The sequence below is a fragment of the Leopardus geoffroyi genome, chromosome D1 (genome assembly GCF_018350155.1).
Source record: "Leopardus geoffroyi isolate Oge1 chromosome D1, O.geoffroyi_Oge1_pat1.0, whole genome shotgun sequence".
Lineage (NCBI taxonomy): Eukaryota > Metazoa > Chordata > Mammalia > Carnivora > Felidae > Leopardus > Leopardus geoffroyi.
Window position 1 is genome coordinate 111,326,734 of NC_059329.1, and position 16,849 is coordinate 111,343,582.

The 16,849-nt window shown below is 57.8% G+C and overlaps 1 protein-coding gene across 1 annotated transcript; it reads right to left on the reverse strand.

The window, feature by feature from the left end:
* Nucleotides 1-4,989: 4,989 nt before the first annotated feature.
* MRPL21 (mitochondrial ribosomal protein L21) lies at nucleotides 4,990-16,841 on the reverse strand. The gene is made up of 7 exons (XM_045486213.1): nucleotides 16,708-16,841; nucleotides 12,718-12,775; nucleotides 10,600-10,685; nucleotides 9,262-9,425; nucleotides 7,544-7,596; nucleotides 6,502-6,605; nucleotides 4,990-5,104 (listed from the first exon to the last, which is right to left on the reverse strand). The coding sequence occupies exons 1-7, from the start codon at nucleotides 16,805-16,807 to the stop codon at nucleotides 5,040-5,042; spliced, it is 630 nt and encodes a 209-aa protein (XP_045342169.1). The 5' UTR covers nucleotides 16,808-16,841; the 3' UTR covers nucleotides 4,990-5,039.
* Nucleotides 16,842-16,849: the final 8 nt, after the last annotated feature.

Consider the following 16,849-nt stretch of genomic DNA (forward strand, 5'->3'; position numbering starts at 1 on the left):
GAGCTGGGACTCTGAACAGGGTCACCTGTCCTGAGGCGGTGGAGGAATCCCACCAGAGAACCCTATACGGCCCCTGCAGAGTGAGCACAGCAAACTCATTAATGCTACGTGTCGTTCGTACAGTGATGTTAAAAATCTGATATAATTGGGGAGGGCACGGGGGAAAAACAGGTGGGCTTTAGGGGGGAGGGAAAGGTGATGTGGGGGAAGGGAATTTTCTGGGGTGATGGAGGGCTCTGAACCCCTAAGATCCTGCCCCCTGAAATAGCCCCACTTCTAGAATCTTCTCTTAACATCCTAGGATTTCCCCCCCCCCCCCCCCAGTTCAAACATTCCAGGAGAGAGAACTTCCCAAGCTGAGCTCCAGGAAGTTCCGGGCAGCAGACAGAGGAGGGGCTGGGGGCGGGTGCAGAAGGAGACGTACTTGGCTTTCACATTGGACATCAAGCTGGTCAGGAGAACAAGTTCTCCTAGGCTCCTTCGGAGACTTGGAAGGTCTCCTTAAGGAAAACACTCCTTATCGGTGGAAATACCAGTTTCATTTCAAAGTATGGGGTTGACAATTCAGTAGAGTCTTCCCTGGAAGGGCAGGCAAATCACGAGACGCCACGTGTCTGCACTGCATCATCCTGTGAGAAGAGTCTTTCCTCGGGGCGCCTGGGGGGCTCGGTCAGTTATGCATCCGACTTCGGCTCAGGTCATGATCTCACGGTTCATGAGTTTGAGCCCCGCATGGGCTGTCTGCTCTCAGCATAGCCCACTTTGGATCCTCTGTACGCCCCTCTCTTTGCCCCTCACCTGCCCTCTCTCGCTCTCTCTCTCTCTGAAAAACAAATAAACATTGGAAAACATTAAAAAAAAAAGAAAGAAAGAAAGAAAGAAAGAAAGAAATTGGGGCACGTGGTGGCTCATTGGGGTTAAATGTCCGACTTCAGCTCAGGTCATGATCTCGCGGTTAGTGAGTTCGAGCCCCGCTTTGGGCTGTTTCAGATTCTGTGTCTCCCTCTCTCTCTCTGCCTCTCCCCTGCTCTCACTCTGTCTCTCTCTCTCAAAAATAAATAAGCATTAAAAAAAAAAATAATAAGTAAAACGATCCTTTTAAATTTTTAAAAAATGTTTATTTATTTATGGGCTCTGTCCCTCAGAGATCATTCCCAGAGACAACCTGTTAAACTGCTGACCCTGAGGTCTGGTGAGGAGCCTGGGGGCAGGTAAGACCCCCCACCTCGCAGTTCCGTTCCGCACACAGAGCCCAGACCCCTTGGCCCTGCCTGTCGTGGCCGAACACAGAGCCCGGACCCCTCGGCCCTGCCTGTCGTGGCCGGACACGGAGCCCGGACCCCTCGGCCCTGCCTGTCGTGGCCGGACACGGAGCCCGGACCCCTCGGCCCTGCCTGTCGTGGCCGGACACGGAGCCCGGACCCCTCGGCCCTGCCTGTCGTGGCCGGACACGGAGCCCGGACCCCTCGGCCCTGCCTGTCGTGGCCGGACACGGAGCCCGGACCCCTCGGCCCTGCCTGTCGTGGCCGGACACGGAGCCTGGACCCCTCGGCCCTGCCTGTCGTGGCGGCCTTCAGCCGGAGGAAAGAAGGAAGAAAGCTGGAGGGCGTCTTTCAAGGACATCAGGCGGCCTGGGTTTGTGTCTCCAGTCCCTCCCGTGTGGCTGCACAGGAAGCGGGTCAAAGTGCACCCAGCCTTCCAGCTGCTTGGCTCTTGTCTCCTGCGGCCGCGGCTGTGCCCGCCTCCACGGAAGTGGTCCTCGGGCCCGGGTGTCTGAGGCCCTGGGTGCGGGGATGCCGGGAGGAAAGGTTCCGACCCTTGGGCTCCCGGAGCCGTGTGCAGACAGGTGAGCTCCGTGGGCACCACTTTATCATTTTAGTTTTTTAAAGAAAAGTGTCCTCTTTTTGATATATATAAAGTTCATCCGTTTATTTTGGAAGAGAGAGAGCATGAGTGGGAGAGGGGCAGAGAGAGAGGGAGAGAGAGAGAATCCCAAGCAGGCTCTGCACTGTCAGCACGGAGTCCAGTGCGGGGCTCGAACTCACAAACGTGCCATCACGACCCGAGCCGAGGCCGGACTCTCAACCACTGAGCCACCCAGGCGTCCCCCTGGCCGGCCCTTGTAGACATCGCTGAGTCCCACCTGCATTTGAATGCTTCTAGGGCTGTGTCTCTCCGCGGCTCCCGGAGACGCTGGGCCCCACCTCCTCCACAACCTCCCGGGTCATCAGTGAGTAACACAGAATCTCATCCTTATCCTGGAGCTGGCCGTCCAGGGAGGGGGGAAGGCCAGCGAGAAACCCGGGACAAATAAATACACATGTGCTGACCCCGGGGAGCAGACAGGGAGCGGACAGCGACCCAGGGGAGGGTCCTCCTGAGATGAGACGGCCTGGCAGCCCCCTCTGAGCTACGGAGGCAGATCCCTCGCAGCCGGGCGTGCGGGTTGGGGCGGGAGTCATAGCCCTTGTGCCAAACCCCTGGGCTGTCCTGCCTCCCAGTGTCCCCTCTCACGCTTTTCTTAGTCTGCCCCCCTCACCGCGTTCTCAGGACATTCCAGGATCCGCTGGGAGGCTCTGAGAGGGTGAGCGGACTCTGCAGGCCAAGGTGGGTGGAGGGAGCAGGGGGCTGGGTTAAAGGGAGGTGAGGCAGGCAGGTGCCTGGCCACACCCCTCCCCTCCTCCCCCCTCCCCCGTGGTTCCTGGAGCTGCAAGGTGACCCCGTGGAAAGAACGGGTGCTGCGGCCCCCCCTAGCGCCCTACCAACCCCGGGGGGCGGCCTGTGGCGTGCCTTCCGCCCCAGAACAGCGCAGCTGTCGGGAAGGGCCTGTAAGGAAAAGTTCACACTCTGCAAAAATACAGATGTGGATCTTTTTTTTTTTTTTTCAATTTTTAAAAAAATGCTTGTTTATTTTTGAGAGAGCAGGAGTGGGGGAGGGGCAGAGAGAGAGGGAGACACAGAATCTGAAGCAGGCTCCGGGCTCTGAGCTGTCGGCACAGGGCCCGACGCGGGGCTCGAACCCACGGACCGCGAGATCATGACCTGAGCCGAAGTCGGACACGTAACTAACTGAGCCACCCGGGGGCCTACCATCTTAACCATTTTCAAGTGACAGTTCGGTGGCATTAATGACTGTCACAGTGGTGTGCAGCCATTACTGCCGTCTACTTCCAGGCTTTTCCATGACCTCAAACAGAAACCCTGTACCTATCCAGCAAGAACTCCCCGTCTCCTTCCCGCCCCCCCGCCGCTGCTCAGCCCCCAGGAACCTCTACGCTTTCTCTACGGATTTGCAAATTCTAGACGTTTCATACACGTGCAATCATACGGTTTGTGTGCTTTTGGGACTGGTGGCTTTCGGCATTGGGTGCTCAAGGTTCACCCGTGTGGTGACAGGTCAGGGCCCCATCATTTTTAGGGCTGTACGACATTTCACTGTGTGCCCACCGCCCACATCTATCCACCCACCTGTTGACAGACACGAGTTCTTTCTGCATTTTGGCTACTGTGAACAGGCCTCGTCCAGTTTTTAAAAGGAGCAAACTTTCGCCAGTTCAGCAGCGGTATGTTCAATGCTTCGTGGGCACCCGGCCAGCTCCCCAGAGCGGGGGTTCCGCCTCTTTCTAGGTGGTGCGCGTGGTCACTTCTGGTCACCCGAGTCCTCACAGCCGTCCAGTGAGGCGGGCACCGCACGCCCGGCTCCGTCTGGCTCCAGAGCTGAGCGGTACGGCCGGAATCGGTTCCGCGTCCCGGCGCGTGGGTGCGCCAAAGGCAAAGAACGTGGAAGGCGGACCCCGTCCTCAAATGTGTCAGCGCGAGGACGGTCCTCAGAAGCTCCTGGCGTGGCCTCGGCGGGAGTGCACCCCACGCTCCGGGGCTGGCTCCCACCACCCCTCACACCCAGCATCACGGTGGGCGGGGGGGCCTGCTGCCCACTTGTGCGGCCCCATCCTGCAGGGCTGCGCCCCCTGCTGTGCACGGAGGGCACTGTGGGAGGGAGAGCCCCCCAAGGGTGGCCGGCATGGGGGGGGGGGCCTCCGCCTACAGAGCTGTCTTCTTCCTTCCCTCCCCTGCCCACCCCCCTGCAGGGAGGACCTGACAGGCGACTACCCCCCCCCCCCCCCCAGCAACTCCCCACGACTCCTGCCGAAGAAAGCATTCACTCCGGTTCCACAAAAGGTTGTATTGTGCGACTTACAAGCCCTAACTGTTCTTTGGGAGGAAGGCCCTGCCTCCGGGAAGGACACAGAACAGGGGACCTTGCCATCGGAGAGCCCCTCTCCCCCACTGGCTCCCCCTGTCCCGGGCCCACTCTGGGTTCAGGACCTGTCGTCCTTCCTTGCCTGGAGGGTTAGCTGGCCTGACTCCCAGCACACAGATCTGGGTGGCCCCAAAGGCTTCTGGGACAGGCGGCTGCTTCCAGGACCCACTTGGGAACCCCTCCCGCCCCTCACCGCTCCAGGCTGCCCACTGTCCCTCCTCCCGTCCCCGCTGCTCCGCCCTTGGTGAGAGCGCCACCCCCCTGCACCGCAACCCTCTTTTCCTGATGGACCGAGAGCAAAGGACAAGAACAGGGACGCTGGCCCCAGAAGGTTCAAACCCCAGCTTCTTGAAAAACCCAATCACTAGACACAGGTATACTCGGAGATGGGGTCCACTGGCTTTCTGTCCACCCATCTTGCCCAGAAGTGGAAGCCGGACTGTTTCTCTTGGCGTGGGCTCCCGGGTCCCGGCTGCGCCCCCCTCCACACCCTCGGGCCCCACCGCCTGCGCTGGGGTGAAGGACAGCCAAGAGAACCAGTGTCCCTTGCACAAGCCTCCAGGCTGCAGCCCCGGGAGGGCCGTGCTTGTCATTCTTCCCGAATTCCAGGCTTCTCTGGCTCCGGGAGGCTGGCTGCTTAAAAAACTATGCTCACAGACGGGGGTTCAAGCTGCAGTGGCCTGTCACGGGCACGCGGAGATTTTACGTCACCACTCAGAAACCCGGTCTCCGGAAAACGGGAGTTTATTTTCATACTCCGTAAATAGTAGCTTCGCGATCAACACAAACACGGAGTGATCTCAATGGCGTTCACCCGGAGGACAGTCTGTGGGTTCACGATAACTGGAAAAGACAGACAACAGGGTCACCGCTTGGCCACGGGTTCTGCCGCTGTTCGTGAGCTATAGTGAAACCCTGCTGCTGGGCCACCCGAACTTTCCGTGGGGTTGGCCTCACACCGGCTCTCCCCAGGCGGCAGGCACGTGTGGGCCCCGCCGGCCACCTGCCGTGAGCGCGTCGTGGCGAGTGCTTTCCTCTCTGCCCACACGGCCCACGGGCACCATCAGACACAGCAACACCAGGGCCCAGAGGCCAGGAGCGTCCTGGCCTGGGGGCGGATGGCCCGTCTGCCCGAACCTGGGGCTACCTGATGGCGGCAGAGTGTAGAGAGGCTCCTCCTGGCCTGACCTGCGGGGAGGCCGGCCTACTGGTTCGGGATATTTTAGTGACTCCCCACCATGAACAGCTTAGGCAGCCCTTACGGCGTCACCAAGGACCGTGGGTGCCCTGTGCTCCCGGAGGCAGGATTCCACAGCCCGCGCGTCCCAGACACGAGGAGCCCCCACCCTGTCAGTTAACCGGGCAACGGAAGGTGGCCGTGGACTGGGGCAAAGAAGGGTGACGTGTGGGGGTCAAAAAGAACGGGGCGGCACGGGCCAGGCCTCGGCTGGGCGCTCCCCCAAGACGGGGGGGGCAGAGGGTGGGTAGTGCCGGCTGGACTGAGACCCGCCTGGGGCCTCCTCCCTGTGAGCCCAGGTGCTCCGGTGCCCTCTACCCTGGATGCGTGGAGCCTGGCACCCACGCCAAGAGGCTGGGCGGGGAAAGCCGGCCTCCTGCCCTTGCTCAGGGGACGCTCTCGCCTTCCCGACCCCTCGCATCGCACCCTCTGCCTCATTCCTGCAGCGCGCTCCAAAACGCCCCGGGATGAGGCCTCCTCTCCCCTTCCCGCTCACTGGCCGCTGAGCCCACCCCACGGCTCCTCTGTTCCCTCACGTGCTGCTCACGAGCCCCTGCCTGTGCACCCACACGGGGGACACGCACAGGTGACACGCACGAGCGAGGTCTCTGCTGTGAAGTCACCCCTCAGACTCGCTGCTCCCAACTCCACCCTGGGTCTCCCGGACCGCGCCAGGGTGCCTCCTCCCTGCGCGGCTCGGGCGGTCGGCCACCGCGGGTCAGGCCCTGCCTTGTCCCGTTGTCCTCACGCTGCAAGCTGCCCGAACCGTCATCACGCAGCTCCCCCTGGTCCACGGTGGGCTTTGCTTCTCCCTCTCCGACCTCTGACCTCACCCCCTGCCACCTGAGGGGAGCCTGAGGCTCCCGGGCCCTCCCTCTGCACCCCTCCACCTGTCCGTCCCCGTCAGACCTGTGAGGCTGGGCAGAGCTCCCTCCCTGGGGTGTGGCTGCTGTACCCCTGGCGAAGCACGAACAAGGTGCCAGCCACACTTTCTCTAACTTACCTTTCTTCCTCCTGTAGTTTTTCCTTCTCTGAAATTTCATATTGATTTTTGGCCATGATTCTGTCTTTTCAATGACTGTGGCTTCTACCCGAACGAGATCCTTTCTAGAAGACAGAAAATACCCTTTTGATTATTTTTCAAGCTTACTAATGCTTTCTGTAAGAATTTCCAAAATGAAGTTTTACTGTTGTGTGTGTGTGTGTGTGTTATAAAAGTGACATGTCCTTTTCCCTGCAGATATTTTGAAAAGCACGTAGCAGCCTGATCAAGATCAGTGCAGAAAGGACAGGGCTGGGGGGACTGGCAAAATAAGTGCAGAGGGATAAACTCCCAGTGATGAAATCAATCGGTCATGGGGACGTGACTACAGCAGAGAATACAGTCAATAAGGCTGTAATCGCTTCGTGTGGTGACAAACGGTGACCAGGCCCGTGGGGGGTGTGCACTCTGCAACGTATGAAGGTACCACACACCTAAAACGAACGCCGTGTCGTATGTGAATTATACAATTCAACACTATAAAAAAAGAACAGCATCAGGGTGCCTGGCCGGCTCAGTCAGTGGAGCACATGGCTCTTCATGTTGGGGTTGTGAGTTCGAGCCCCACATTCGGGAGAGTTTACTTGAAAAAAAAAAAAAAAAAAAAGGGGCGCCTGAGTGGCGCAGTCGGTTAAGCGTCCGACTCCTGATTTTGGCTCAGGCCACGATCTCACGGTTTGTGAGTTCGAGCCCCGCGTCGGGCTCTGAGCCGACAGCAAGGGGCCTGCTTGGGATGGTCTCCCTCTCTCTGCCCCTCCCGCTGCTTGCACGCGTGTGTGCACCCTCTCTCCCTCTTTCTCGTTCTCAAAATAAACAAACATTAAAACAAAACAAAAAGAAAGCAAAACCAGCAAGCAGATCGCAGCACAGTCCGTCCACGAATCCTAAGGGCCGTAATAAGTTAGTTAACGGGACAACGCTGCGGTCCGGGGATCCTCTGCCCGGCGACCCTGCGGTGGCCCGCGTGGGTCCTGGACAAAGCCAACGGGAGCGAGCGTGTTACCCGAGGAGCGGCTTGCCAAGTAACGTGAAGTCGTCGGCTCCCACCAGCAGCACCTGCAGAGCGAAACAGACACGTTACCGGCAAGTGACACGAGAGCTCGTCGATCAGGCGGCGACACAAACACCCTGGAGAATGAGACAGTGTGCCGATGGCATGCCGCCGACCAGGCTACCTCATGAGTCGGTGCCTGGGACGGGAGCCGCTCAGGAGCTGGCGAGCGGCAGCCGGGGCAGGAAAAACCGAGCCCTCGACCCGGTGACTGTGCACCCCGGGCTGTGCGTTCACTGTCTGTGCGCATGGTGGCTCTTTTCTTTTTTTTTTCTTTTTAACTTTTTACTGGGGGGCGCCTGGGTGGCTTGGTTGGTCAAGCGTCCGACTTCGGCTCAGGTCATGATCTCACGGTCCGTGGGTTCGAGCCCCGCGTCGGGCTCTGGGCTGACGGCTCAGAGCCTGGAGCCTGCTTCCGATTCTGTGTCTCCCTCTCTCTCTGCCCCTCCCCCGTTCATGCTCTGTCTCTCTCTGTCCCAAAAATAAATAAACGTTGGGAAAACAAAACAAAACAAAAAAAAAAAACAAAGCAAAAAGCCTTTTTAGAAGCCTTCACAGATACACTCTTAAAGGCTCCCGTTACTTTAGACATCACAGAGTAAACCCGCTCGTGCTCATGAGCTCATGACCGGTCACTGTGTCATTAAGGAGAGGAGAGTCCTGAGGGTTGCTGATGTCCAAAACAGTTAATTAGTCCAGCTCTGGGCTCAGATCACAGGCTGGGAGAAGAACTTCTTAGAAACAGAATTTAATGCTCTGCTTGGTGTAACACATAAAGAGTCTGCAATCACAAAGGAAGAAGTCTTAATGAGAAAACCACACGTGTTATGGTACGTTACGCTAACAGTTAAACTTGTCCTACAGAAACGACCTAGTGCAGAGAACTTAAATTTTACATACTTTTATAAGCAGAACAGGCCAAAAACAAATCGAGCCGCCCAAAGCGGCAAACAGAATCCTAAGTGACGGGTAGAAACGCTAAGTTCACAGACGGAGCGGTGTAGAACGGCCAGTCAGATCAGTCAGTCCCAGGGAAATGCCTCTGAATTCAGTCCTCTCTGTTTAAAAGCCATCAGGGGCGCCTGGGGGGGCTCAGTCTGTTCAGCATCTGACTCTGGATTTTGGCTCAGGTCGTGATGTCATGGTTTGTGAGATCGAGTGAGATCGAGCCCCACGTCGGGCTCTGTGCTGACAGAGTGGAGCCTGCTTGGGATTCTCTCTCTCCCTCTCTCCCCTGCTTATGCACGTGCTGTCTCTCTCTCTCAAATATTAAAAAAAAAAAAAGAAAAAAAAGCAGCAGCCATCGATTCGAAGGCCAGAGTGGTGTCCAGCTGAAACATTTCTCCCGTAACATGGGGTTGAAAGTCTGCGTGTTCACCTGGACGCCCATTACTTTCTGTGGGAGCACGTTACGGAGACGGGAGACGAATCAGCACACGCACTCTCCTCTGCGGAACGTGCTGCCTGCCTCCCTGTGACAGGGTCTCCTGGGTGGGTGGTGGGGGGGGGGGGCAGCCGCCCGCCCCTCCCTGCCTGCCAGCCCCGGGGAGGATGCTGCTCTCCTGCCCCATGGGGATGCTTGCCTTCACCCGCCGACCTGAGGGAGCCTCCCCAGTGATGCGCCCGGGGAGCGGGATGGCACGTCTGGTGACTGTCACTGACGGTCTCACCTTCTCCAGCCGGATCCTCTCCCCACACGCGACGTCTAATTCGTTGTCAATTAAAATCAGGTCCTCGGAGGTCACCTTCCACTGGTGGCTGGCAAAGTGCACCACGGCGAAGAGTCTGCCGTACTGGCCGGTGGCGATCAGCTCGTTCACCTTCCCCACAACCTCTGGGGGGGGGAGGGCGGGGGGAGAGGGAGAGTCAGGACCGGGCCGGGTCGGTCAGCTACTCATGACCGGGACGGCAGCCGCTCCACCCCACCCGGCCCCAGCCGCTGTGACCGTGGTACAGGACCACGTGGCCCCTGCTCCCTCCCAGCGGGACGGGAAGCTTCCCTGGCAGCTGGCACCCTCGAAAGGGGAGCTCACAGCCGGGGGCTGCTTCCTCTCCCTGCTGCGGGCAGTGTCAGCCCGCTACTCCCAGGAGCACAGGCGCTCGGGACACGGGGGGCTTTTCCAGACCAAGTCCCCAACCCCACACGATACCCCGCTCTGGCCTGAGCACTGTCTCTCTGACTCTGGGGAGGACAAACCTTCACCCTGTTCGATTCCCCATCTTTACTAAGAAAAGGCCAGAGGACTGGCAAAGCGAAAGGAGAGGCCGTTTTGCAGATAAGGAAAAGCCAGAATTATGCCGCATAGATTGGGGTCTACCTGGGAGCTTCTGCCCACACAGCTCCCTGCTTCGCCACCCCGGCTCGGGTCACAGCCCCTGCGGAGCCCTGACCCACCAGCCTGCACGGGGCTGGGTGCGCAGGGGAGGAAGACATCCTTCCTGCCCTGAAAGCGGAGTCCAGGCCGGAAGCCGCACCGAGGAAGGGCAGGACGCTGTTTAGCCGGCGCGGCATCTCAAAGACGCCACCCGCTACCCTGCGTGTCTAGCTCTGTAAAAAACACCGAGGGTGCCGCGCCCCCTCATGGCAGCCACGGCGGCCGGCCACACCGTCCCTCCTCACGGCCACAAGCCCCGGGCGGACACCCGTCCCGACACCCCGACGGTTTCTCCCACGCCCAGGACGGCACGGGCTCCCGCTGCCCGCCGTGCACCCTGTTCTTCTGATCGCGGACAGATCTGTCCCTGACCCCGTGCTCCTACCAGCGGCGGGAAGCACGGATGGCCCGGGGGCCCCTCCCTCACTTACGCAGCCTGCCCTGAACGTGCTCGGTGCTCAGGAGTATTTGCTATGTGAACGACGGTTTAACTTTTTGTGCTCGGTGGCGAAAATGGGCCCGAGCATTCACACTGGGCCTCAGAGCGCCCGGCGACGCGACGTCCTGTCTGCGGCCAGGTGACCGCCTCTGTCAGGGAGGGGGGCACCGCCCTCCAGCTTCTGCCCCCGTTACCTGCGTGCTGTCTGGTCTCCTCAGCTGGGTCTGGCAGAACAACTTCTGGCCAAGGCGGTGAACTCAGCGACGTTTCAGGAACGTACCTGTAAAACGTTTTCGCACGTGTGTGTCACCGTTCAGAATCTGTGAGACGGGGCTGCGCTCCCAAGCCAGGGGGCGGGGGGGGGGGGGCATGGCAAGTGCAAACTCATGGCCGTGCTGCCACGTGACGACCGAGGACAGGCTCCTGCACAGCCTCTCGGAAGGAGCAGGGATTCCAAGGAACACGCACTAATCACTGGTAATTAAAACGGAATTCTGACCATCTTATTCCAGAAGATCCCCTCCTTGGAATAACCACGCTCTGGGCCGGTGGCCCTTCCGAGGAAGCCGGGTCCTCTCAGTGTCCCCAGGGCACACGTGCTCGGAGGTAAGGGCTGCAGCGCTGTGCTCCCCTCCCCCCAACACTCCACATGAAGATAAGAAGCTCTCAGCACCCCCCTCCCCCCAGCCCACCGGGCTCCTGTGTCTCATCTAGACACTGAGGGCCCTGAGGGCAGGACTCCAACGTCAGGACCGTTCCCGTGCTCTCCCCCTTCCCCGCCAGCCCGAACCTCTAACTCCCACCTGGCAGAGGCCTGCTCGGCCTTCATGGGGGGACAGGAACCAGGCAGGCCTGCATCTGAAGCCCAGCTCTGCCACCAGAGTAACGCGACCTTGGCAAGCGTCTCACTAGCTTGCGGGCCGGTTTGTCTCACTGAGCAAATGGGAATAAAAGCCCCCCCCCCCCCCCCGGGGCCGGGCAGGGTCAGGAGGGTCAGTGTGCCCGGAAGGCTGGGCAGCGGGGACGCGCTCAGGAGCAGCAGCAGTGCCGTCGCGGGTCTGTCCCGTGCCGCAGCCAGGCATCTGCCCGCGGCATGGGAGCCGGGTGCACCGGGCCGGGAGCCTGGAGGCAAAGAGGGCTGCGGGGTCTTTCTGACCTCCCGATCTACTCCTGCCTCCAACTACTGTCGCCTGCAAAGAGGGGAGAGCTCGGGAGAGCATCTTAGAGCTTCTGTCCCTTTGCTGCCAGATGGTGACAGGTCGGCGTTTCTGCTGCAGAGCTCCAGCAAGGAGAAAAGGCCACTCGACAGGCAGAGCCGCCAACTGCGCAGCAGGACCCATGTCGCTGGCGGTCAGCAGGTGCTCGACACAGACCCGTGAGTCAAACGCTCTCCGGGACGGGGTCCGCTGGCCACAAAATTAAACCGGGCTCATCCGCTGTGCTGACCTCGGAGCTCCCAGAGACACGTCCTGGCTCTGCGGCTAGGCAATGACCTCTGACGGACCAGGAGGCACGGAGTCTGTGCACGGGAGCCCTGGCCCCCCTGCTGGGTCGGGCGGCACCCCACTGAAGACTGGCGAGCTGGAGGCCCGTGGGAAAATAGGAAGAATCAGGCAAATTAACTACAATCCCCCTTCAGGGGCTCTCTCTGTAAGCAGGTTCTGTCTTTCGACTTCTCAATGTAAGAGAGCCCTGAATGTCTCCATTTCTGAGATCCTGTGACGCAGGGGCAGCTGACACTCTGGGACAACTTCCCGTCCGACAGGCACCGCCCTAAGCTCTTTAGACGTGGAAATTTACTGAGTACTCACAGGACTCCACCGCGATGGACACGAACATCACTCCCATCTTGCAGAAGAGGAAACGAAGCTCAGAGTGGACCACCCGCCCAGGGACCGGCCCCAGGCTGCGAGAGGCGGGGCCGGGATAGGAGGCGGGGCTTCCTCACTTAACTGCTACGCTGTATAGGGCGTGACTTTGTCAGATTCACTTCCTGTAGTTTTCCCCAAAGCGTGATGCTTTAATACTGAATACGCTCTTCCCAGTGGTATTTAAGCTGTTCCTAGAAATTCTGATACAACCTTCCATACTCCCAGTTGGAAAACTTTCCTTAATAAAACAGAGCTGAGTAAGGCCCGGGAGCACACTCGTCTTCGGGTTTCTCGACGCCCCATCCACACTTACGTCGAAGGTTTTAGAAAAACACTATCAAAAAAGTTACATATTCTCGAAAACCCACACACGTGCAGTTTTGGCTTTAGAACGACAGTCCCACAAACGAAGGGTCGCCCGAACCCACATTTGGACATTACCCTTGTGGAACTGAAGTGCTCTGTGAACCGAACCTTCGGGAAGCCGACCCCAGGGAAGCTGAGGGGACAAGAAGAAGGGGTAGTTACTGGTATGAAATGCCACAGCTCTTCACAAAGCTAAATACACAACACTCTTGCTGGTGCCCGAGTCAGACCACCACACTATCACGTGCCTGTGGAATAATCTAGGTCACCGAAGCTAAAAGAACGTCACTTAGTTACTGCTTGTGTGTGTTGAGATGTGCTCATCACACCATCGAAAGTTTTCAAGCAATCTCTACACTCGATGTGGGGCTCAAATTCACGACCCCGAGATCAAGAGTCACAAGTCTCTTTCTGACGGAGCCAGCCGCGTGCCCCTGACCGCATCATTGAAAAGAGCCCCAAACCGGAATCCCTCACCCACGATTCCACTCCTTGACCACCAGGTGCCCAGCAGGTTCAGATGCTGTTCTGGGCCTCCAAGACGGCCCGAGGGGCTATTCTCACCCCTGTACTGTCCCTCTCAGATGGAGCCGGTCTCTGTGACTGAAGTGATGTCGCAGAACTTCTGAGATTAGGTTATAAAAGACTGGAACGGAGGGCTCCTGCCGACAGGCAAGGAGTGAGGTTGGAAATGGACTGTCCTTGGGGCGCCCGGGTGGTGGCTCAGTTGTTTGAGTGTCAGCTCATGATCTCACGGTTCGTGGGTTCGAGCCCCGTGTCGGGCTCTGTGCTGACAGTTCAGAGCCTGGAGCCTGCTTCGGATTCTGTGTCTCTCTCCCTCTCTCTCAAAGATAAACAAACATTAAAAAAAAATTAAGAAAAGAAAAAAAAAGAAACGATTGTCCAGCCCCAGCCGACAGCCTGACTGCCATCTGATGAGAGCCAGAACCACCCAGCAAAACTGCTCCCGCACTCCTGACCATCCGAAGCGGTATGACATAAAGTTAGATGTCTTTAGTTGCTGGGTCTTGGACTAACTTGTTATGCAGCAGGTGACCAATACACCAAGGGACAAAGGCAGTCACCCCCTACTGAGTCAAGAGCCTGGAAATCAGATGCAGAGCTTAGGAGCAAAAAAAAAAAGAGCAGCAACTCAGTGGCCGTTGAGGGTTTATTTATTCATTTACCTCTGAAGATGTTCTGTTATTAAAGTTCTTTTGTGGGGGTCTCTGGCTGGCTCAGTTGGTAGAACGTCTGACTTTTTTTTTTTTTTTTAATTTAAATGTTTATTTACTTATTTTGCAAGAGGGAGGGAGAGCATGAGCCGGCGAGGGGAGGAGAGGGAGAATCCCAGGCAGGCTCCATGCTCCATGCAGAGCCTGATGTGGGTCAAACCCATGAACTGTGAGATCATGACCTGAACGGAAATCAAGCATCGGATGCTTTTTTAAAAAACGTTTTTAAAGTTTATTTATTTTGAGAGAGAGAGAGTGAGCAGGGAAGGGGCGGGGAGGGGGAGACAGAGAGAGAGAGAGAGAGAGAGAGAGAGAGAGAGAGAGAATCCCAAGCAGGCTCCCCGCTGTCAGCACAGAGCTCAATGCAGGGCTTGAACTCTCGAACTTGAGATAATGACCTGAGCTGAAACCAAGAGTCGGATACTCAACCGACTGAGCCACCCAGGGGACCCAACGTTTTTTTTTTTAAGTTTTATTTTTATTTTGAGAGAGACAGAGACAGTGCAAGTGGGGGAGGGGCGGAGAAAGGGAGAGAGAGAATCCCAAGCAGGCTGCACATTGTCAGCCCAGAGCCTGATTCGGGGCTGGGTCCCACAAACCGTGAGATCGTGACCTGGGATGAACTCAAGACTCGGATGCTTACCTGACGGAACCACTTCCGTGTACCAGAGGAGACAACTCTTGATCTCAGGGTTGTGAGTTTGAGCCCCATGTTCGGCATGGAGCCTACTTAAATTAAAAAAAAAAAAAAAAGTTTCCTTTGTATCTATTTTTCTGTTTTTGTTATGAACACACGTTGGCTTTTGTCAAATGTTTCCTATATCTATTGACGCATCTTTTTTTTTTGAGCTATAATTGACATACCATGAAATTCACCCTTTCGTAGCTACCTGTTAGCAGGTGTTCCCAGCTATGGGTCTCTTGGGTTGGTTTCCTCCTCTCCTCTGCTACCTCGCTGCGCCTGGGGTTTAGATCTTGGACCTTCTCTCTCCTTTCTCTACGACCACTCGTCTGGTGACTGCACTTAGCTGGATGGATTTGAGGACCACCAGTATGCTTAAGGTGCAGCCTGGACCTGACTCCCCACTTGACCATCTGCCATCACCACTTGCGAGTCTCACAGGCATCTCGAAACCTACAAAGGCTCCAGGTTCCCCCGAGGGCCTGCTTCTCCTCCCCATCTCACGTGACCACAACTTCATCTCTCCAGGTGCTCAGGCCAAAAGTCTCCGTCATTTCGGACCCTCGTCTCTCCTGCCTTCACAGCTATTGGCAGTTCCTCCTGGTTCTCCTCTTCAAGAGATCCGGGTTCTGACCACCTACGTTCTCCAGCCCACCCCCACCTCCCGCCTGAATTCCCACTAATGTCCTGCTCTCCCCATTACCTCCCTTCTCTGCACAGCAACTAGAGTGATCCTGCTAAAACCTAGGTCGGATCCTGTCACTATTGTGCTGGAACTCTCCACGAGCTTCCTATCTCATTCAGAGAAAAAGCCAAAGCCCTTGCAGTGGCCTACAGGGCACGGGCAGCGTGATCCCCTGTCTCTCTGAGCCCATCTTGTTGTTCATTCCGCACCCGCCGCTCAGGCTGCCTGGCTATTCCCATAACATGCCAGGCCCATGCCAAGCACATGCCCACCTCAAAACCTGTGTGCCTTGACCGTTCTTCCCCTGGAACCTCCCTCCCCCGCAATCCACAAGGCTAATTCCCTTCTTTTCTCTGGGTCTCTGCTCAAACACTGTCTCAGTAGAGAGGCTTCCTTGACCATCCTATTTAAAACTGATCCCCTCCCTCCCAACCTATGCTTTCTTTTTCTCTGTAAGACTTATCAGCTTCCAGCACACTATGTAATGTGTGTATTTAAAAAATATTTTTAAAGTTTATTTTTTTGACAGAGTGTCCAAGTGGGGTTGGGCTGGTGGGGGGGGGGAGGGAGGGAGAGAGGGAGGGAGACAGAGAGAGGGAGGGGGGAGAAGCAGGCAGGAGGGGGAGAGGGAGAGGGAAAGGGAGAGGGGGAGGGGGAGGGGGAGAAGGAGAGGGGGAAGGGGAGAGGGGGGGGGAGAGAGAGAGAGAGAGAGAGAGAGAGAGAGAGGCAGAGAGGGAGAGAGGGAGAATCGTAAGCAGGCTCCACTTTGTCTGTGTTTCTTAAAGTGGGCGTCCGGACTTGAACACGGCATTCCAGGGGTGGTTTTACGTGGGGGTAGAAAGCAGTGGTTTCCAGTGCTTTTGTAAAAATGTTCCTGCCAACTTAAAGCCAAGTTTCCCCAGGGCACCTGGGTGGCTCAGGTCATGATCTCACGGTGGGTGAGTTGGAGCCCCACTCGCGGCTTGCTTCTGTTTGCTTGTCAGCACAGAGCCCACATCGGATCCCCTCTCTCTGCCCCAACCCCGCTTGCACTCTTTCATCAACAAACAGTTAAAAAAAAAAAAACCCTTCACCATTTTCCAGACGGGGACAGGGAAGGTTGGAAGAGTGGCTCGTAGCCCGGGGGCGATGGTAAAGCACAGGCGTCTGGAGGTCTGTATCTCTCTTCCCCCACCTCCCCGCCGTGTGACCCTGGGCAAGTTACCTAAGCTCTCTGAACCGAGCCTCAGTTTGCCCCCCCCCCCCCCCCCCCCCCGGGTAACACAGGGCCTGCAGAGAAGTTGAAGGGCTGCGGTCAGCAGCTAAGCTCCTAAAGGACCCAGGATCCGAACCCAGGTTTCACCCACCGCAGGGCCGGTGCTATATTCGCCGCATCAGGGAAAGCGGTCAACACCGAAGGCACCGGGGCGGACACAGACACGCGCGCCCCGACCCCGCCTCTCACCCCGCCGCCCGGGTCTCACCCGCTCCGGGCCCCGACGCGCTCAGGACGCTGCGGCTGCAGGCGGACGCCAGCCGCCCGAGGCCGACCTGCACGGCCCGCGCGGCCATGGCCGCCGCCATCTTCCCGCGGCCTCGGCCGGAAGCGGAAGCGGCAGCGGCGCG

Coding starts and splice junctions, on each gene's coding strand:
- MRPL21 (XM_045486213.1), bottom strand. CDS start 16,807: ATGGCGGCGGCCATGGCCGCGCGGGCCGTGCAGGTCGGCCTCGGGCGG. Junction 6,606..7,543: donor CTTGGCAAGCCGCTCCTCGG/GTAACACGCTCG, acceptor TCTGTCTTCTAG/AAAGGATCTCGTTCGGGTAG. Junction 5,105..6,501: donor AAACTACAGGAGGAAGAAAG/GTAAGTTAGAGA, acceptor TGTCTTTTCCAG/TTATCGTGAACCCACAGACT.